Genomic DNA, 22260 nt, shown 5'->3' with positions numbered 1-22260 from the left:
TGGATTCTGCTCCCTTCCCTAAATGTAAAAGTCTAAAGTCTACTACGTCATTGGTGCTTCCCTGAAAACGAATTATATTACAAATACTTTCTTTCCCAGTTATTGCAGCATTGAAAATGAAAATAAAATTACAGTGAAATAAAATCTTAAAGTGTTGATCTTTCAGTAATTAATAGCATTATATATCAAACATCCAGTTTTACTTTATTTGTACTTTCCAAGACTGTTCAAAAGACATATAGTTTTCAGTAAAGCGCTAATGAAGCAGTAGGTTTTAGACTTTTACGGTGAGAGAAGGAGGCAAAACCCAAACTCTTGTTTGCAGAGATTTATGTTCGTTTCAAGCTTGATTTGCATATTCATTTTAAATTTCACTCGTTTTAAAATTTATTTATTAATTTACATTAATATCTATTGTTTGTTGTTTTCTATGATTGTTTATTTAGTTTCTGGTCATTTTAGTTTCATTTATAATTCAATAGGAAAATGTAAGCTTTACCTTAAGCTTTACCTGTTTTAAGATTTATTTATTCATTAATATTAGTACCTATTGTATTTTTGTTTGCTATGATTGTTTATTTAATATCTGTTCGTTTTGGGTTTAATTTATTCTTTAATAGTAATTTCTAGGCGTTTTGAGTTTGATTTATTGTAGGGTTCTAATTTTTCTAATCTTAAGTTTAATATGGCCTTTACATTTCTTTAGAAAACTTCTTTTTAGGAAATTTTTTTTAAGCTTTTTTTAAACAGATTCATTTTATGTACATATCGAATTCAAATTTCTATTACTGAAATTTCAGTTTCTAGTGAGAGTACATTTTCTTTAATGGTTGTTGGAGTCAAACTAGTTAATTCTTTTTCGAAAGTCCTAGCGCTGTGGCGTTCCTTTAAATAATTTAAGCAAGAATAAACTCAACTAACTCGGTTTTTTCAACCTGAACTAACAATTAGGTGTAAAGGTACCAACCTGAAAGAACATTCATATCATACAATCTTGTACCAAAAATGGCATAAATGTTGAAATTTTTTTTACAACAAAGCAAAGATTGTTAAATAAATATTACCTACTAGGTGCTTAAATTTTTTGGGGAAACTACGAAAAATAAACTTGATAGGGGTTATAATATTTTTCGAAATAACATTTGTCTTTGGAGTATTTTTGTAGCTGTTATTTCTTTTCTTTGTTCTAAAATACTGTTCACTTTATCAAAGTAAAAAAAAGTAAAGTCATATCACAATCAAACTTTCCTATTATAGCAGTTCTGCACTATTAATGTTATCTAAATAAGCAACAAACTTTTTTTTTATAAATAAATGGCAGACCTTTAAAAATTGGGCGCCTTTATTCTTTTATAGGTCAGACATCTGTTGAACCAAGTACAAAATATAGTAAGCAAGCCTTTAGGCAGTACGTTTCCAAGCTGTGTTAATTGTTATCCGTTAAAGAATAATCTCAGGTAGTGGTGCATACAATATTTTGGCCGCGTTCGAATTTGGACGCATACGATATACGATTTCCTAGATGGCAGAGTAATTGGTTTTTTTTCATCCATAATCTATAAACACTAACTTCTTAATGATGAGCTCAAGCAAACGTCTATAAGTGTTTGCCTGTAAAAGTAGTGTAGTCTTCACATTATAAGAATTGCGTAGTTGAAAGAGAATGGGATATACAATAGACACAGACGTATTGTAATGCTCTTGGCTAATTTACAACAACCGTCAATATATTCTTCACAGAATACGATTATTTGTTTTCACAGATTATTACTAATCTGAAGTTTTCGAGCATCTTCTGAAATTTTTGCATAAATTATACTGCTCTTTTGAATGAACTTTTGTTGCTCAGCAACACGAAATTCAGTTTCATCCTAATCGACAGGTCAGTGCTTTTTCCTGTCCTGCTTATTCGTTTTCGCTATCATTAACAGATGAAGGAAAAAAGAGTAGCTAAACCAGTCATTAACCGGACTTTGGAGCGTTGCGAAAAGGAGTGATCAAGATCTTAAACTGTATTTTTCTTGAAATTAGTTTTCAAACATAGTAAAACAATTTTTCTCAGGTGCTGGAGAAGAGTGATTGATTTTAAAAACGTGACCGAAAAATGTTCAGCTTTTCTTCTTGAAAAAAGGCTTAAGTAGTAATATTTTTTCAGGCAAAACATAATTTACAAATTATGAAGCCCTTTTTTCAGATGTTTCTGCATTGTACTGAACATAACTTAAAATCCAAAAAACTTGTGTTTATATCCTTGAGTACTTACCTGCTTGTAGGGAAAAGAATAACGATCATGAGTAAATGAAACTTCCAAGATATAAAACAAGATTAGGTGTTAAAACTTCTTAGAAAACGACTGCATACTTAAATAAAAAAAATGTGTCAACCATTAAAAAAAAATTAAATAAAAAAAAATACCTGGGTCAACCAATACCTTGTCTTGTGCTCTATAATGTACAGCTTCAATTTTAAACAATGGCGATAAAGGATGGGCTGTTGCACATCACCATTTTAGATGTTTATATAACTTTAAGATTCAAAAAAAAGGAAAAACAACAGAATTTCAAGTCTTAAATATGTAAATTAAAAAAAAATGCCAATTATCCTCAAAACGGTGTTAAAACTAAAAGAGTGTAAGCATTGACTCTATAATACACTTCTCTGCTAGCAGTTGTTGGTCTACAAATGGTAATGCCTTGCAGTTTCACTTACACTTTCCAATCAAAAAAAGGTGAATACAAGAGTGACTTGTTTACAAAAGAAAAATCAGCATTTTTTCGCTAAGAGATTTTGGCAAACCCTCCCCAGCTTGGTTTTGGAAAACCATGCCTTATTCTAGCAAGTTCTTTAATGCAAAGATTATTTTTATCATATTATTGCTCATTGTTACGATAGATAAATAAAAGCAAAAAAAGATTTTCTTCCTTTTTCGAGCAAAATGCTATATCTTAAGGTAGTTTATAGGATAAGTTCAGCTTTTAATATACAAAAATTTCACTTGCTTCTGCCCAGGTACTCAAGTTACACGACTTAACACCTATTAAGCTGAAAGCTAAGGAAGGTCTGGCACTCATAAATGGGACACAGCTAATCACAGGTCTTGGTGCAGAAGCAGTGGAAAGGTCGAAGCGAATAGCCCGTCAAGCGGATGTTGTTGCTGCAATGACCCTTGAAGTACTAAAAGGAACATCACGTGCTTTTGATCCTGGTATGTTGATGATATTTTGGATTTAATTTATATATATCGTTGCTGCTATGCCTAAAGGTTATACCTTACATCTTTCTGGAAATCAAGCTCACTAACAATTGGTACCCTACAGTATAGGCAACTATATATATAGATATAACACAGTACGATCATTCCCTATCTCAACCATTATAAAAACCTGGACCGAGATGCAAGTGCTCCGGAGAAAATTTAAACAACTATAAACATAAGCAACATTCGATTTTTCACGGGTAGACAGGTCAGATTTCTCTTAAACGCGAGAATTGGCTTCAACATTGTACACTGACCCCCTAATGACAGATTAAATGGGCTGAGCTGTTTGTACACACCAAGGATGTAGTTCCAAAAATCACTGATCCATGATCTTACTGTTATATTATTTATATACAGTAGTAGAGCTCCAATAACTAAAACTCGTACTTGAACGATCCATTAACACCCTGAAGAGCTGCCTATGTTTTCACTCGCTGTAACTCTTCCCAAGCTCAATAAGTTTGTTGCAATTGATTTTGTTCTTTTTAGGGTTAAAAGGCCAATTTTATTGAATTGCGTTCAAAAGCACTTATTGAAACCTACTGCTAGTAATTATTAGCTTATTGTGCTTCAGGGTTCGACAAAGCTGTAATTCATCCTTTTTCAGACGGAAAACTCTTGGAATATTTATATATTAGAATGTACTAACAACATTTTTGGTTAGTTTAAAAGGTTCTATGGGTTTGTAAGATTTTTTTGATTTTTTTGCAGTAAACCGCGTTCAGTAGAGCACAATAAAACGCTTATTCAATAAGTTTTTGCAATAAATTGCAATAAGATCTGGTGAACGTGATGGGAATTTATGAGAATGAAGATATAACTCCATCTCTATTGCCTTTTTGAAGAAAATTACGGTAATAAAATTTTGTATGTGGATAGTCATAATTTTGTATATATTTAACGACATCAGATAGAATAAACTGGTCGAAAAAATCTAAATTTGTTGTTTTTATTGATATTTGTGAGTTACTTAGAGTTAAATGAAAATTTGCATTACATTTTATGTCTTATGCAAATGGTTTTTCATACTTTATTTGTATAATTATGATTCTGTTACGGTATTTTGTAACTATTGGTGGATTTGTTGGTATTAATATTGTTTTAATTTATTGATAAAATAGTAGTAGTAGTACATGCTCTGTCTGGGCGAATAGTTTCTTATTGCATCCTTCTTTAGCCATTTATGCCGTCTGTTAAAACAGGAAAAAATTTATAGTTAGCGTGCAAACGGGTGATAAAATTTATTGATTTTGATTTACGTATCTCTTATAAAATACTATGCCATGGACAATAATCAGTGTTTTGATTGAAGGGGGGATGAAGGAGGAGAACAAGGCTTTTGTGAAGCGGTGAAATAATAAAAAAATCTTTAAGGGTTTTGTCAAAGTTTCAAATATTTTCAGACTTTAACGTAAAAACACTGGATTGGCTTATTACGTTGCATACTCGTTAAAAAAAAGTTGTATTCTGGAATGGATTTATTTCTTTTAGAAATAAATCATATTTCATATTTTTATTTCATATTTCATCATATTTCTTTCAGAGGTGCACAGACTGCGGCCACATCCTGGACAGAACAAAGTAGCCAAGCGTCTTAGATCTCTCTTACATTCGGATACCTATCCTTCGGAGATTGCAGGTTTGTTTATATTTTAAATTAATTTCAAAAACTTTTCTTGAACACCTTTCAAAGAAAATTAGGGAGGGGAAGTAAAAACTATACAAAGAAGAATAAGGTCATAATGTAAGTCGAACTTAAAATTAACCTAAATTACTAAAAATGGAAATTCGTACTACAAAAAATTAACAATAAAAACCACCTCAAAGTTTAAACGAACATAAAATACGACAAATTGGATTGGGACAATTGGAATAGGTGACAATCCAAGAAAAAAATATGACTAGGTTCTTATAATAGATTGGTGGCGTGGTGTTGTTGAAGAGCTTAGTGCTTTCAATCACATAGAGTGAAAATCCTTTTACGACTTAATTCAAATAAGGAGCAAAATTAGTATGTTTAGGCTAAAATGTAGGTAGTACACCGGAGGGCTGGGGTGGGGGTTAAGAGGCTTCTACGCCACCTTTACTCTCCAATCATTTTTCATGTCATTCCAGTTCAAACAAGTTGCAATATGCCCACATTTCTGATGCCCACCGGATCATTCCTCAGCTCAGACTTGGGAATCATTATTGCACTTAGCCAGGACTTAGTTGGTTTTTCCACAGTTTTAACGAAATTGCAAAGCTCGGGATTAGATTGTTATTGCCCCAAGTCAGGAGATAGCTTTTGCATTAATTTGAGACTTTTTATCCCAAGCACCAACTCATGTCCTACCTTGTTTTTCCACAACGAAGCCAGCGGAATTTCCCAGCTTGGACTTAAGCTATCTAATGTTGAATTATCTATTTGCATTGAATCTATGCTCGTTTACACTTACCCATAATTTCGCTCGATTTTTCAACACGCCATTGAAATTCTCAGCTTGAACTTATCTAACTTTTTTACATGCGGGATATTACAGAATGCAAACAAATCTGCTTCGGGAATCCATTTTTATTCGCAGAAAATCTGTTTTAATTTATCTATATTGATCATTGAGTCATATTAATAAGAGCTAGGTCAAATTAATAGAAACTTAATACAACCTAATTCTTCCCGGTTACAGCTTTAGTTCAAAAGGGACATCCACCATATGGCTAATATGAGGGTAAAGTTCATTTGTGATGCAAATGAGTATTATATTTAGATTCAGGATGCAATTCTAGGTATATATTTGCACATTAGGGGAGGTGAGGATTTATGCTCTGTAAATATGTAAGTTCTAAGATATTCCTGAATTTCTTAGAAAAACTACAAAAACAAGAAAAGAAGTGAAGATAAAGGTTCTCACCCTGCAAAATGTGTTAACTATGATTATTCTGCATGTTACGGAGTAAGAATTGTTTTTTTAACATGTTTCTTTATGTCCAACTGGGCTCCTAGGCTTACAACACTGGTTGGCTGGTTGGCTAATCTAAAGATTTGTGTATGTATACACTGTCAACTTAGCCATCTGGTGGTATCCGTTCAAAAGTAAAAGTTCAAAATTAAGCCAAGAATAAAATGATTGAGAGCCAAATAGGCTACTTTAGCGCAGGAAACATCCAATTTCTGTTCTTTTACTTTACAAAACAGACTTATTGACAAGTTACTCATGGGAGAATTCCACGTTCAACTAAATGGTGCAGTCCAAATTCCCCTTCATGCAAACATACAGCTACAATTTAATTTTGGAAGATCAGTCTTTAAACACATTCTGTTACGTTGTCTGTTGGAATTTAGTGTTCGTTATTTTGGTAGAAATTTAAAGGCTGTTTAGTTGTGAATGATTTGCCTAACTGCTCCAAAATCTTCAAAATTTTGTAATGACAAACAGCATTGGTTTAAAAACAATATTTTAAAAAATAAAGAAAAATAGGTCTTAAGAGTTTTTGATTATTTGTACTAATTGCCTTGCAAACAAAAGAATAGTTTGCAAAATTGCACAGGTGCTGACTTAAAAAACATCTTGGACTTCAGGCTTTATATTGAATTTGAATTATCCTCTGTAATACTAATACATAATGAAAAAAGGATTGGAAAAATTATTTATCTTGAACATGCACTGTTAAACTACTCAATCTGTGCGTTCACTTTTATCAAGTTTTTTTTAACTTTCATTTCTTAATACTTGACTGATAAGTAAATTAAAAGCGTAGTTCCATCATTAATAACTGTCTTTCTGTCGTAGAAAGTCATCGATTCTGTGATAGAGTTCAAGATGCATACACTCTTCGATGCACACCACAGGTCCATGGGATATCACACGACACAATCAAATTTGTTTCACGCATCATCACGACCGAAATGAATAGTGCGACTGACAATCCAGTAAGACTTGTTTAAAAAATTTTCGAACTGTGTTATTGCAATGCTTGAGCCACATAGTCACACCTGTTGATAAAAAGCCAAGATTGAATTATATGTGCTTTTTCTTGATGCTAGTGCTACGCTTACATTACAGAAGACAAAACTTGAAATGGTAAAAAAGCGGTATGAAAAGCCTCTATCACCACTAATTTATTCCAAGGTACTTTCTAATAATACGATGTCTTTGTATATTTTGTCATATTCCTCATACAAATTGAGCAATTGCTCTTCCAATCCTCCATTTTTTATATTTTCAAAAATAATAATCTTTACCCTGATTGCTTATGATTTTTTGCTTATATTTTCTGCTTATAATTATTACACTGTTTGCTTATAATTTATAATTCATGGGGGGGGGGTGAACAAAATAAGGCAAAGTATATAAGAAATTAGGGAAATTGGTGACAAGTGCAATGAAGATTAAGATCTGGAGTTAAGGGCAAGAGTCCAAATAGTTTGCCTATTTTTATTTTAATTTAGAGTTTCTATACATTGTTTTTTTTTTCCTTTTTTTTGAGGTTTCATGCACTTAACTAGAATAATCTTATGAAACCAGAGGATTTAATTGGGTTCTTTTAAATTCTTGGATTGGAGGAGTTCATTGGGTTTTTCCTTCAGTTATATATTTAAGTTATGAGCATGAGAAAGTTTAGCCTCAACAGCGTGTGATTGAGAAGGGGAAACCCCCTTCATATACGGAATAATATCTGTTTGTTTTAATTTTTAATGTTGCTCCTTACTTTCATTTTTTTTTATTTAACATCTGATAGTTTTTCAAATCATGCCGGGAAATTGACCTCCCACCTCCGTGGAAAATTTCCCAGGGAATCTTCCCTCATGGAAAATTCACAAAACAAACTTTTCTTTTTCCAGAAAAATATATTTATATTTTTAAAGTATATTTTGAAGAGTCATGAGGGGAGAATATGTGGTCTTCTTCAATTTTCTTCAATGAAAATAGCAAAAAAAAAAATTTCAACGAAATTAAACAGAAAAAGGCAATTTGAAACATCAAAGAAGGGATGGCAAATATCCCATTCAAAGCAGAACAGTACTTTGGTCAGACAAATATCTTATCTTTGTTTTCCTCTTCTTTAAACATCTAAATTTTAATTTTACAGCAAATTTTAGAAATCTGCACTCACCAAGCTCTTTTACTTAATTTATTTGTCATACCAATAATCTTTGATTTAATCAAGCTCTAAGGCTTTCTTATTATTACGCTAATGTCTCCTGTTTTTTGTCAGGTGTAGGCATAAATAAAATCCTTTCAATGAATTTATTTAATTTGTACTTTCCTTTTCAACTTATTGAATCTTACAAATGACTTATACTCAAGGCTGTACCCAGGATTTTTTTTTTCGGAGGAGGTTTTACTAGAAAAAAATTTAGGGAGGGTTTTTTGTTACGTTTTTACGAGTCAGAAAAACATTTCGGGGGGGAGGGGACCCCCCCCCCTCAACTCGCCCTCTGGGTACGGCCTTGCTTATACTTGTGGTAATTCACCATCTTCATATTAACCAATTTGTTTTAACATAATGGCAATGCCATTTACACTCCTCCTGGACCATCTGTTACATTTATCTTTGATTGCAATATTATCATTACTCTTTTTCAGATCGTCTTGCCAAGCAGAGGAGAGATAATTTCGGCTGGACATTTTCATGGGGAATATCCAGCCAAAGCTCTGGACTATTTAGCTATTGGCGTGCACGAGCTGGCAGCAATGAGCGAGCGACGCATTGAAAGACTTGTAAACCCGGCTTTAAGTGAACTCCCCGCTTTCTTGGTTAAAGATGGAGGTCTTAACTCTGGATTTATGATTGCACATTGCACCGCTGCTTCTCTTGGTAAGCCAATCTATTGAACTAACCAAATAGCCTTTAGGACAACAGGCATAAAAAGGAAAAAAACATGGCGTATGCTGTTTAATGAAGACAAAAGAAAATAGAGTTTTTCCCCAAATTCTCAATCCCCTACCCCTCCCGCTGAAAAAATAAATTATGTAAGTCTCAATGCTATCTTACAACTGTGAGACGAAACATGGTAAACTACCAATACCGCGCATACAATTTTTCACCTGTTAATGAAACTTACCAAATATATGCAATGTATTTAATAACATATTCTCGCTTGCGATTAGGCTTCAGTCATAACAAGAAGAAAAAATGCATGCTATCTTGTGAACGTCAGAACACCAACTGAATATGACTAAGATTGTGAAAGTACTTAGGAGAAGCATAGGAAACAATCATATTATGATTGTTTTCATAGATGCGTGTGAACTAATGTTCATTGTGTGGGAACTAAAATTAAATGTTTGTTCAGTTGTTAAAGTACTACTTTTGACTCAGTGGTAAATGAGGACCTGTTCTACCTCTCTAGAGTGCTATTTGATCCTGCAGATGTGACATTCAGTTAATAAATAAAGCTAAAGCTAATTTTTGTTTTCTTTATTTTATTGAAGATATTGATTTTGTTTATTGATTTTAAAATATTATTTATTTTGTTCATTGATTTAAGATATTGATTTTAAAACACTAGATAGCTGATTCAGTGCCCAATTCAAATTCTACAATGTTCTTCAGAAGATATTCCCACTCAGAAATATAAGCAAGAATTGTTTTCCTCCGCCACATGATTGGTGCATCAAAGTCCTATTTATACCTTCATGAAAAACGTGGAAGCAGTGCCAAACGAATCAGAACACAATTTGAAAGAATTATTGGCAAACGAAGGTTAACGAGAAATGAAATTTAGGAATTTTTTTTTCAAAGGAAAGTTTTTCAATTCTCATGGATTCGAATATTTTAGATGTCTCTTAATCTCGGGAAATCCCATATGCATTATTAAAGTATGTTTTCAAGGGTAATATAATTCTTTATTGATTGATTTTTTTTGGAAATGGATCAAGAAGATATGTCCCGTAAGAGCTAAAATTTTCAATACTTAGTTTTCTTTTAAACTCTACTTATCAACGGAAGCCAGACATAAACTGAAACTAAACTTCACACAAAACAGAGAGCTAGGATGATTCGTTCATTCAATGAGTCACCCACAGCACCTGACGTCTAACCAATATTAACTATTATGCGAATGGTGGACTCTACATAAATAAAAACCCTAAACTTTCTACTTCCCTTATGAGCTTGTTCTGCCACTGCCTCTTCCTATCATGTTTAGTACAGAACTCAACTCTTGATTTTTTTTTGAAAAAACTCATACAGAGAGCTAAAAGCATGTTGAATTCGCTGAGTGAGAATTCTTTCTGGTCTTATATTTTGCATTTGTGTTCTATATATAAAACTATAAATTGTCTGTGGATCTGCTCAGTTATAGTTGCTGAGATGTGACAACTTTTGATGTACTAAAGTGACACACAACCAGAAAAATGACAAAGACAAAGTCGATTGTACCAAAACCAAATGCAGAAAACCGCCCACGAAGTAGCTAAGGCCTACAAGCCTGTTTCCGCTACCAGTAGTGTTAAAAACCCTCATATATACAAGCTTGGGATCATAGACTTACGAAAAATTTGTCATTATGAGAAGAGTACTCAGTTTTCTACGAAGAAATTGTTCAGGAGATTGCCCAGGATTTAAAACACAACTGGAAGCTCCTTAGATCAGCTATAATGGTATTGCATGAAGTGTATCTTCTTGAAGTGTTGTGGTAACCAACTGATGGACCATTCGTGCCAGGAAAGAGACTTCGAAGACTCTTCAGCATTACCAATAAGGGATCAAAACTCACATTCTTATAAGTTGAAAGACTTTCTCTGAGTCACTTCGCTGCGTTAGCTAGAGAGTATTCATTACACTATAAAAATTTTCTTGTCCAGATTTTTGATCGTTATTATAATGGTCTTAGGAGTGGGGATATAATCAGCAATTCTTATGAGTGGAGAGGTAAATTTCACAACTAAAATCCAAATATACATAGTCCTACATGGTCTGTAGTTTCCACACTGCGTGGAAACTACATGATACTGATGAAGAAATAAAGATTTTTCGGACAGAAAAGACCCTTATGCACGTTTCCAGTTGAAAAAACTTGTCTGACGCAAGCAAAAAAACTAGTCGTACATGAAAATATTTCGAAATTTTGTTTGAATTTGAAAAACAGGCAATTTAAAAAAAAAACGAAGGAAGGTAAATGAAAATTTTAAGAATTTTTGTATTTTAAGGAGTGGGGGGAGGGGGGGGGGGGTATATATTTAATTTGAAATCCAGTTTGCAATTTTTTCGTACGATTTAAAACAAAACCTGTATACCTGAGATGTTACACATTTCCAAAAACCAAGTAAAATAATGTCTATCAAGTAAGCAAAGGCTCGAGTCTACACCAGAAAAGGGTTTGAGAGTTCTATTTCGGGTCTGATTTTTTTTTTTTTTTTTTTTTTTTACGCTTAATATATAAACTTAACTGGATAAGATTGGTTTTTACTTGGTGGACTAAAGTTTGAACAGTTCATACGGTCCATATCTGCTATTCCGCTGTTTTCTATTGGGAAACTGCTGAATAAGTTTTAATTTTTTTTTCAACCATAATTTATTTATTATTTTGTTTTTATTCTATTTGGCGTCATTTATTTGTAACTGATTAATGATGTTCCTTTTAAGTGCAAATCCCTTTTAAGTTTAATTTTAAAAAGAGCTTAGAAAATTTTAAAAATATTTCCAAGTTGGTGATCGGAGTATCTTCACAGAATAAAATTAAATACAAAAAACCAGTTTTTATTAACTGAAAGTAAGGAGCAACATTAAAACTTAAAACGAATAGAAATTATTCCGTATATGAAAGGGGCTGTTCCCTCCTCAACGCCTCGCTCTTTACGATAAAGTTTTTTATTGTTTTAAAAAATGTTGTGAAGCAGAGTCAAACTTCAGCGTATAGAGCCAGACGTTGAGGAGGGGAGAGCCCCTTTCATATACGAAATAATTTCTGTTCGTTTTAAGTTTTAATGTTGCTCCTTACTTTCAGTTAAAAAAATTTTTTTTTTTTATTTAATTTTTACACGTTTTTTGAATTGATGCAGGTTTTGATTTTGGCTCACCGTACATGAATCATTAAAACAAAATTTGCATATTAGTTTTACTTTTATTTGGTTAAATGGCTTTCTCGAAAGTTGTTTAATTTTATTTACGAACCTTTTTATTAGTAACAAATATACGTAACTTACGAATTAAGTAACGTAACGAACTTCTATTTTCATGTATTTTTAATACGTATATTAGGGGGTTCGCCCCCTAGTCAATACCTCGCTGTTTACGCTAAAGTTCAAATTTTGTTCAAATTCTTTAAAAGTGACCGCTTAATCACAAAGGCTGTTAATTAGAACAAATAGCTCTTATGAAAGCACTAAAAACAATTTGGCTTAAAGAGCGAAGTATTGACTAGGGGGTGAACCCAATCATATACGTGATATTTTCTGTTCGTTTTAAGTTTTGATGTTGCTCCTTACTTTCAGTTAAAAAACTTGTTTTTTTATTTAATTGCTGATCATTTTTTTTAAATAATACTGGGAAATCCGGCGCCCCTTTCATAGAAATGTCCCTTCCACCATGAAATCTTCCTTCATGGAAAGACCCTCCCAAATGACCCCCCCCCCCCACTACCAGAAAATTCCCCCCTGAAAACGTCTGTATACTTCCGAATAACCAATACTATATGTCAACATTGGGTAAAGTTCATAACTTTCAGCCCCCCCCCCCGGGGACTTTAGGGGATTAAGTCATCCCAAAAGACATATTTATTATACTTTAGACCATGCTGAACAAAATCGCTATCTCAAAATTTTGATCGAACGATTTTGGAAAAAGAACGAGCGTGGTAGGGGGCCAAGCTGACCTCCATTTATTTGGTCACTTAAAAGGGGCACTAGAACTTTTAATATCCGTTCGAATGATCCCTCCCACGATATTCTAGGACCACTGGGTCGATACGATCACCCCTGGGGGGAAGAAACAAACAAACAAAAAAACAAATAAACACGCATCCGTGATCTTTCTTCTAGCAAAAATATACAAAATTCCACATTTTTGCAGATAGGAGCTTGAAACATATACAGTAGGGTTCTCTGATACGCTAAATCTGACGGTGTGATTTTCATTAAGGTTATATAGCTCTTAGGGGGTGTTTCTCCCCTTTTTTCAAAAATCAGGCAAATTTTCTCAGGCGTATAACTTTTGATTGGTAAGACTTAACTAATATATTTGAAATCAGCATTAAAATCTGATTCTTTTGATGTATCTCTTTGTATCAAATTTTGTTTCTTAGGGTTTCGGCTACTATTGAGCCGGGTCACTCCTTACTTACAGTTCGTTACCACGAACTGTTTGTTGTTTTAATGAAAAACGTCCTGAATGCGTTATACTTGTTTAATTTAGCTTATTTTTTTGACGAGTTTATTACTATCTATTTCTGTCTTTAATTTTATAGTTTCGGAAAACAAGGTACTCTGTCATCCGTCGAGTGTTGATTCTCTAAGTACCAGTGCTGGGACAGAAGATCATGTTTCAATGGGTGGCTTCGCAGCCAGAAAAGTGCTTAAGATTATGAGCAACGTAGAAAGAGTGATTGCTGTTGAATTGCTGGCTGCATGCCAAGCAATGGAATTCTTAAGGCCACTTAAGACCACAAAACCTTTGGAAGCAGTGTATTCTCTTGTTCGCGAAACTGTGCCGTAAGCTAACTTTTGTTTTGTTTTAATTTTCTTGTTTTCCTAGAAAAGGGCTTTCAGAGTCGACTATTGAGCCATTATTTCCAAAAAGATAGGAGTTATTTCCGAAAAACGGCTATCATAAGCACCAATGGGCTGAATTCGCACTTTAAAGTTAACTTAAGAATAAACAGCACAAAAAAAAAATATTAAAATTGGCCTTGAAAAAAAAGTATGCCAAAACTAGAACCCGGTGCCACGCCGGCGTACCGACCGAACGCCGCCAACGGGAAGCCCGGCTGACCGCCGCCGAAATGTCGAAGCGCAGCAGGCACGCCACAAGCGCACCACCGCCGGCAGAGGCGGCGGCGTTCGGTTGACTTTGAATTAATTTTGCGGCAATTCTTTATTGCGTCAACCGCAAAGTAGGAGCTTTTCTTTTCTCGTGTGGTTAAATATTTCGATTTTCCTGATTAGGAATCAAGCAGGGCTTGCACTATCTTCAAATTTTCGGGGATTTCTTGAAAATCTATGCGTCACCCTGAAAAAAATTTGGTTCCCCGAATCACCGAAAATCACCCAATCATGGTGCCACCCCTAGTGATTTATCGCTAGTGACTATCCCTGCCAAATATTACTTTGTATACCATAATTCCTCATACGTTGACAAAAGTATCGTCTTTATGAAATTGAATAAAAAAAAACAAGATTTTTAACTGAAAGTAAGGAGCAACATTTAAACTTGAAACGAACAGCAATTATTCCGTATATGAAAGGGGCTATCCCCTCCTCAATGCGTCGCTCTTTACGCTGAAGTTTTTATTGTTTTAAAAAGTAAAGTGGTGAAAAAAGGGCAAAATTTTGCATAATGAGTGAGGCGTTGAGGAGGGGACAGCCCATTTCATATACCGAATAGTTGCTGTAAGTTTTAAGTTTTAACGTCGCTCCTTACTTTCAGTAAAAACAACTTGTTTTTTATTTAATTTCTGAACATTTTTAAACTAATGCACACAAATTAAAACCCAGTTTGCACATTAATTTTAGCAGATCTAATCCGAGTATGAAGGGTCGCCCCCTTTTCAATATCCTGCTCTTTACGCTAGAGCTGTTGACACTTTTAAAAAAGCTTCATATTCTGATTAAGCCCCCCCCCCCCTGTGATTCAGTTTTAGTAGACAGTCAAACTTTAGCGTAAAGAATAAGGTATTGAGAAGGGTGTAACCCCTCATATATGGCATAATTTCTGTTCGTTTTTCATATAATGCCGCTAAATCTGGCTCACCCTCTATCAAATATACACCTCTCCCTCTAGGAACTCTTCCTTGGAAATCTCATCCAATGTAAGGTGCACCCCCCCCCATCGAATTCCCTCCAGACGGTTCCTTCCTCACTGAGAACCCTCCCCCCCCTTCTTTGTAAAATTGCTTGTGGACGATTCACCCTCAAAAATTGCCCTTAGCATTTTTTCATTGGAATAAGACTTTAATCTATAATCGGTTTCTCGGTCACTCCAGAAATGCCCCCTTCCGTTGAAACTTTTTCCCCGACAACAAAACGCGCAGAAAAAATCCCCAGATAATTCCTCTGGAACATCTCCGAATAAAAAATTTGGCAAAGAGAATGTAAGAAAATTAAAAAGAATTTCGTATAGTAATTCTGTCAATAACCCCAGTGTAACATTTCCCCTAGAATATTCACTCATCAGAAATTTCCGTCCCAAAGGAAAATTCTCTCCTTATAAATCCACCCCAAGCACAACCCCCACCCCCTCCCATCCCAAAAAAAGTTTATTTGTTTACTATATGTTACTATATATATATATATATATATATATATATATATATATATATATATATATATATATATATATATATATATGTTGTATGTGTATATGCTTATTTGTTTACATTGTTTACTATATGTAAACAATGGGCAAAGTTAACAACTTGCATCCCTTCTCCTGGGGACTGTGGTGGGTGATTTGACACCTAAATACATAGTTATTAGATTTTTTGACTATGCTGAACAAAATCGCTATCACAATATTTCGATCTGCTGACTTTGGGAAAAAAAGTGAGCGTGAAAGGGGGCCTAGTTACCCTCCGATTTTTTGGTCACTTAAAAAGGGCACAAAAACTTTTGGTTTCCGTTCGAATGAGCCCTATCACAATATTTTAGGACCACTGGGTCGATACGATCACCCCTAGGAAGAAAAAACAAACAAATCAAAACGCATCCGTTATCTTTCTTCTGGCAGAAAAAAAAATACAAAATTCCATATTTTTACATATGGGAGCTTTAAATCTTTACCATAGGGTTATCTGATATGCTGAATCTGATGGTATGATTTTTATTAGGATCCTATGACTTTGAAGGGTGTTTTCCCACTTTTTCAAAAATAAGGCAAATATTCTCAGGCTCGTAACTTTTGATGGGTAACACTAAACTTGATGAAATTTATATATTTGAAATCAGCATAAAAATCGATCAAATTTGAGTGTGCCACCTTTTAATTGGATTCCTTGGATCTTATTGAATGCCACAGCGAATCTATTATCTATTATTTCAACTATTATGCAAGGGATCTGAAACGCCACAGCTATTTCGTTTCTACCATATTTCTACTTCTCTTGATGAATAACGAAGAAAACGAGCGTCCAGCGACTTGCGAAGTTTTTAACTCCTGAATAGGCCCGAATCTTGTAAATTCAAGCTGGGATTTGAGTAAGATTGATGAAAACATTAAGGCTTGCGGTCAACATTGGTCGCACCGGCGGCGCACCGCCGATATCTCATCGCCGGTTTCACGGCAAAATTATTGGCGGCGCGCCGGTGGCGCGCCAGTACTGCTATTTTTGGCCCCGCCACCACCGGTCTTCCCTTATCGGCACCGCGCCGTGGTCTAGTCAAAACTATAAACGCAAAAACTTGCATAATTTATATAGGAATAAAACCGGTTACTAAAAATGCAAAGACAATTGTGTTTTTGTGACTAAAAACAGTTTAGTTTAAAATTGACTATAAAAAGTATATTCAAAATGAGTAAAATAAACTTAGTTCTCTATATCTTCTTCCGGAAGATTAGTTTGAGTAAAAATGTGGTTTTTGTTGGAGATGAACGAGGAAGTCGAGGTACAAGGTGGAAAATTGGCTATAGAAAAGTGAATTTGCCCGATGGCTATGTAGTGCAGTATTGGCAAAACGCAAGGAAATTTTGGAGATATAGGGGACTTTACCCTAATTGAAGATTATTCTTAGACACCTTGTTGGGACATACTCTATTGTGTCCGATAATTCCTTGCAGATTCTACGAAGCCAAGTAGGACAAGCGTGCTCAAGGGTTGGGCGTACGAATGAGAGGAAAACTCGTAAACATTTAAAACATTTCTAAAATAATCTCTAAAACAATTTCAAAATATTTGAAAAATGATTCTTAAATTTTTTAAGGAATTGAAGGAAGGAGAACGGGTATTGGGCCGTTTTAAAATATCATTAATACGGTAATGCCATTTTAAGTCCCTTGAATTAAATTTTAAACGCCCATAAATTCCACAATACTAGTCGATGTTTAAAGGGGAGAGGGCAACTGAAATAAAGGGGATTTCTAAACTTAATTGTGAAAAATCTTGACTCCTAACGATTGTCTGTTATGTTATTAGCAACTACTTCTTCTGATATGAGTGTCAGGATATCTTTTGAGCTAATTATTTTTATTTTATTACACGTCTCGAAGACAGTTAGATCATCGAAAAATTTTCATCTATCCTAGAAATAAATACCAAGGCTGGTTATCGTTGCAAAGAATAAAATTGGGCTTAACTGGGCTCCATAGGTCATACTAGTAAAAATTGGGAAGGGTTAGTATATATATTAAGGCATTTGACTACTTGTGTTCTATTGGCGAGGGATGACGTAATTATTCCTTTTAAATAGGTTTTAGCTTGAACTCTACTGCTATATTGATGAGCCAGGTAATAGGTTTTTTATGTTTGTTACATACCATGTTCAAAAGTTGAGCAAGATAGCGGCCGGTGAAAATGGAACGTAAGTTTCCGAATTGTCTAAGGTCAAAACTTGAGATTGTCTTTACTTTCAACCACTCAACTAAAAAGCTATCATGTGATTTAGATAAAACGAGAGTAGACTAAGTATAACAAGTTGTACTCTTTCATAATCTTGCTTGTTACCTTTCTTTTTCACAGGAGTACTAATAAAACCAAATTTCCAATAATTTGGTAACTTGCCAGTAGAGGTAATGTCATTAAAGAGTAAGGACAAAGGTTTTGAAATATTGTCATTAAAGAGTTCATTAGTTCAATTGGGAAGTAGAGTTGACAGTAGCTGCACCTTTGCATGTTCATAGTTGTTGTCTCCACGTCTAAGGGCAAAATAACAGGAACGTTACAAAGAGTAGCTAGAGAAAGAAGAGAGGGAGGCTTTGTAGTATGGAGGAAAAGAATTTGTTTAGATCATTGACTGTATTTAAGGGCTCTTTTCAGAGATGGAAATCAATATTATTTTTCCAAAAACATTTTTTTTCTGTTACACCATTGTTTTGAAACAAAAAATTGACCTAATATTTGCAATATGAAGAAACGAACTTATTTATTTCTTCATTTTTATCACAGTTTATATAATTATCCGGTAAGTTTACCGCAGATGATTTCTGGCTCTTCATTCTCGGTGCGAACAAAAAGCTCCTCCCACTTATTTCTGCACTTATTGTCCACTTATTGGTTGAGCCGGCCAAGTGGTGTTGTCAGTACTTGTTCCGTAGGTGATTATTCTTTGTCTACCCGTGAAAAGATCTAATGCCGCTTATGTTTATATCTGCATAAACGTTATCTGGAGCACTCGCACCTTGGTCCGGGTTTTTATAATGGGTGAGATAGGGAAAGATCATACTGGATAATTATTTAAACTGTGATTTTTATATAGTCTACGCAGCGTGTTATATTAAGATGTTTTACCATGTTTAAGTAGATTCTTTTCAATTTTAATAAATTTTTTGAATTGACCGTTAATTCAAGGTATGTCATTTGAACAATTTTTTTCACAATACTCAATCATTAATTATAATTAAGCAGTAAGGCTTTTTAGTTAATGTTATTCGTATTAATTGGATTTCAGGGCCTTGGATCAAGACCGGTTTATGTCACCAGACATTGAAAATGTTGCAAAGCTTCTGAAAGAAAATAAAGTTTGGATGGCTGTAAAGGATCTACTTCAAATATCGGAAAAAATCCCAGTAAGTCCTTCTTAGTCACACTGTCTCTTGTTATAGCTTTCTTACTGTCTCCTTAAGTTGAATCAATCTTCAGATTCTACGTTAATGAGATCTTGCCGTATTTGTCCGTCCTAGCCGTCCTAGCCTTTGTCTGTTTGTCTGGGTTGATGTTTGCTTATCCCGTTCCTGTCTTTCTCTGTCTGTATATCTTAATCTATGTACTTTCATGTGTCTCTCACTCCTTTTGATTTTGTGTTTGGGCGGGTGTTTGGTTGTCCCACTGCCTGTCCTTCTCGGTTTGTAGGTCTGAATCTAAGTATTTATATGTGGTTCACAAACCCTTGTCCTGAGTGCTGTAGGGGGATTGTCATCATCAAAGACGTAATTTCCAGAACTTAAAACTACTTTGAATAAAATGGCTATCTCAAAATTTTGATTGGATGTGTTTTTACGGAAAGGGTGGGCGCGAGAGGGGGTTTAGTTGCCCTCCAATCGCTCTCGACTATTACAAAGAGCACTAGTCCTTTCAATTTCTAATCGAATTAGCCCTTTTTGAAGTTTCTACGACAACGCTTTCTATAAAAACTTGATATGCCCCCGGGGCATAACTTACAACCCTTGCCCTGAGGACTCTGGGGGAGTGTCCTCCTCAAAAACATAATTTCTATATGAAAATCAACTACGCTGAACAAAAATGGCTATCTCAAAATTTTGATTGGATGTGTTTTGGGAATTGGTGGGCGTGGAAGGGGTGTTATTTGCCTTCCAATCACTTTCGACTATTGAAAAGGGCACAAGCCACTCCAATTTCCAATTGAATGAGCCCTTTTCGAAGTTTCTACGACAACTTCTTCGATAGGAAATGCCCTGGTGTAAAGGAAAAAAAATAATAAATAATACATTGTGCCAACATCGTTTTATATCCCCCCAGGGCATAACTAAAAACCCTTGCCCTGAGGGCTGTGAGGGAATGTCCTCCTCAAAAACATATTTTATATCTAGAAATCAACTATGCTGAACAAAATGGCTATCTCAAAATTTTTCTTGGATGTGTTTTGGGATTTTTTTTTTAGGGGGGGTGCTAGTTGCCCTCCAATCACTTTCAAATTTTAAAAAGGGCACAAGACACTCTAATTTTCAATCGAATGAGCCCTTTTTGAAGTTTCTACGACAACTTTTTCGATATGAAGTGCCGTGGTATGAAAAAAAAAACAAAAAATGAAAAAAAATAATACATTGTGCCAAAATTGCTCTCTACTTAGGGCAGCGCCATTGCGCTGTCTATGATTAATTTTGTCATAAGCAGTACAGTCACAACTAATTTATGTATGAATAGGCTCATGAGCCATGTAAATTTTTTTCGTTTTCCCTTGTTCTTGCAGTTATCTTTTTAACAGAATAACGGCTTCTTTCGACCTTCTTAGAAGAAAAACTACTTCCAAGTAATACAGACTTCTAGGATACATGTGGCCACAAAATTGTTCTTGCAGATTTGGGGGTGGAAGGGGATAAAGTATAATAACAAATTCACACTTTCAATGGTGTTCCTCAATGGAGTCTTACAAGATTTCACAGTTGCTAGGAATTTTTTATGTAATAGGTGAAGGGGGGGTGACACATTCCTATAGTGGCCTGTAAAAGTGCCCGATATTATGGGTTCATTAAGAGTATATTCTAACGAGCAATGTCTTTTGCAGATGGTTTCAAGGCCAGATTCACCAACTGCTGCATCGCTTCAAGAGCCGATGTCACCTTCTACTGTTGTTGAGAACACAATTCTCTTCAGTCGTCAAGACTCCGATGATTCTGATAATAGTCCCCATAAAAAGAGACATTGCTCCAACCATGGCAAAGACATGTCATCTAACTAACATGTTTTGTTATTATTTTATTTGTATATTTGTTGGTATTGGTGCGTGATAAGGAACGCTTTGATGTATTTTAACCAGTTTAAAATATTAAACAGTGAACCAGTCATTGATAAATTATAATGCAGAAAATTATTTTGCGAAAACATCATTCAAGATTTGAAATAGGATGTTTCCTTAAAGACTGCAAATCTTTAACAGTATTTTTGTTGTTCCTTCAAAGGTTCTCCTAAAAAAAATCATAATTAGAAAAAGTGTTTTTTCTCTTTTTTAATTAACAACAAACTAGGAAATATGAATTTTTTGGAAATCTTTGTCAATTAGTTCTTCATAACCAGCTTCAATCTCATATGTTTTGTAACCAAGTGGAAAATAAAGTATTTTTAACTCACACAATAATATATATGGTAAAAAATTACCATGGGAAATTCAGTTTCCAACAAAAAAGACAGTTATGAAGTTTTTGGTGGTAGCGGGTGCAAAATTAAAAAAAGAAACGTAGGTGAAAAATCCGCGAATAATCATCTAAGTAATAATGACACAAAACAATTTACGAAGGTGTGGCTTTCTTTTAGAGGTTTAGTTGTCTTTGGAAATCGTCACATTGTTAATGTTGGAGTTTCAGCGGTGAGAATCGTTGTAAAACTCAATTTATTAGTTTTACTTATGTATTTTCACATTTCAATGTTGCAATGACCAAAATGTAGCACAGCCCTAAACTACATAACTTTAAAATAAAAAAAAAGGAAATCTTAGAAGTCACGGTTTTCAGGTAAAAATACATCTAAGATAGGCATATGAGCCAAAAAATGTTTTTATTTTGATTTCATGGTGCCTTAGGGCTATACGACGAATTCTCCTTGCCATCTTTGGCTAATTGGGATTACTAACTCATAAGGATTCTCTAGTTTACCAACAATTTTTACTAAAGAGGTATTTTTTGGCTTTAGCAGCTAGCAGTAGACTGAAGGTAAATGACAGAACAATATTTAGAGTAGCAGTGGAACGTTTTGATCAACTCAAAAACTTTGATATCCTCATATTGAAGTATAATGGTGTCTAATTACTTTTAAAGTACGCCTTGGGAGTGCTTGGCGTATTAGATGCCTATTATACCCGCTATCATTTTTCCCATTTTCATAACTAGGTCTTTAATATGTGATCAACCTTCATTTTGATGGAATCAACATACATCATTGATGGAAAAGCTCTCATTCGAAGCTGATTCAGGAGCTTCGGAAAACTTTTGTCACTGTTTCAAAATTACCTAAAAGATTGACCCAAAAACAATTTGAT

At 34.4% G+C, this 22260-nt stretch overlaps 1 protein-coding gene across 1 annotated transcript in view; it reads left to right on the top strand.

Moving 5' to 3' along the window:
* LOC148941365 (histidine ammonia-lyase-like) overlaps positions 1 to 21071 on the top strand; it is an 86002-nt gene extending 64931 nt beyond the window's left edge. The window contains exons 5-11 of the mRNA XM_089104549.1: positions 3010 to 3205; positions 4803 to 4898; positions 7030 to 7169; positions 8827 to 9058; positions 13650 to 13893; positions 19000 to 19117; positions 20794 to 21071. Coding sequence (XP_088960675.1) covers positions 3010 to 3205; positions 4803 to 4898; positions 7030 to 7169; positions 8827 to 9058; positions 13650 to 13893; positions 19000 to 19117; positions 20794 to 20967 — 1200 coding nt within the window. The 3' untranslated portion in view covers positions 20968 to 21071. The remainder of the gene's footprint in view (positions 1 to 3009; positions 3206 to 4802; positions 4899 to 7029; positions 7170 to 8826; positions 9059 to 13649; positions 13894 to 18999; positions 19118 to 20793) is intronic.
* The last annotated feature ends 1189 nt before the right edge of the window (positions 21072 to 22260 follow it).

The sequence above is a fragment of the Artemia sp. Qi Xiang Cuo genome, chromosome 18 (assembly GCF_049724085.1).
Source record: "Artemia sp. Qi Xiang Cuo chromosome 18, ASM4972408v1, whole genome shotgun sequence".
Lineage (NCBI taxonomy): Eukaryota > Metazoa > Arthropoda > Branchiopoda > Anostraca > Artemiidae > Artemia > Artemia sp. Qi Xiang Cuo.
The sequence above is the reverse complement of the archived record's forward strand: the minus strand, read 5'-3'. Positions and strand labels throughout refer to the sequence as shown.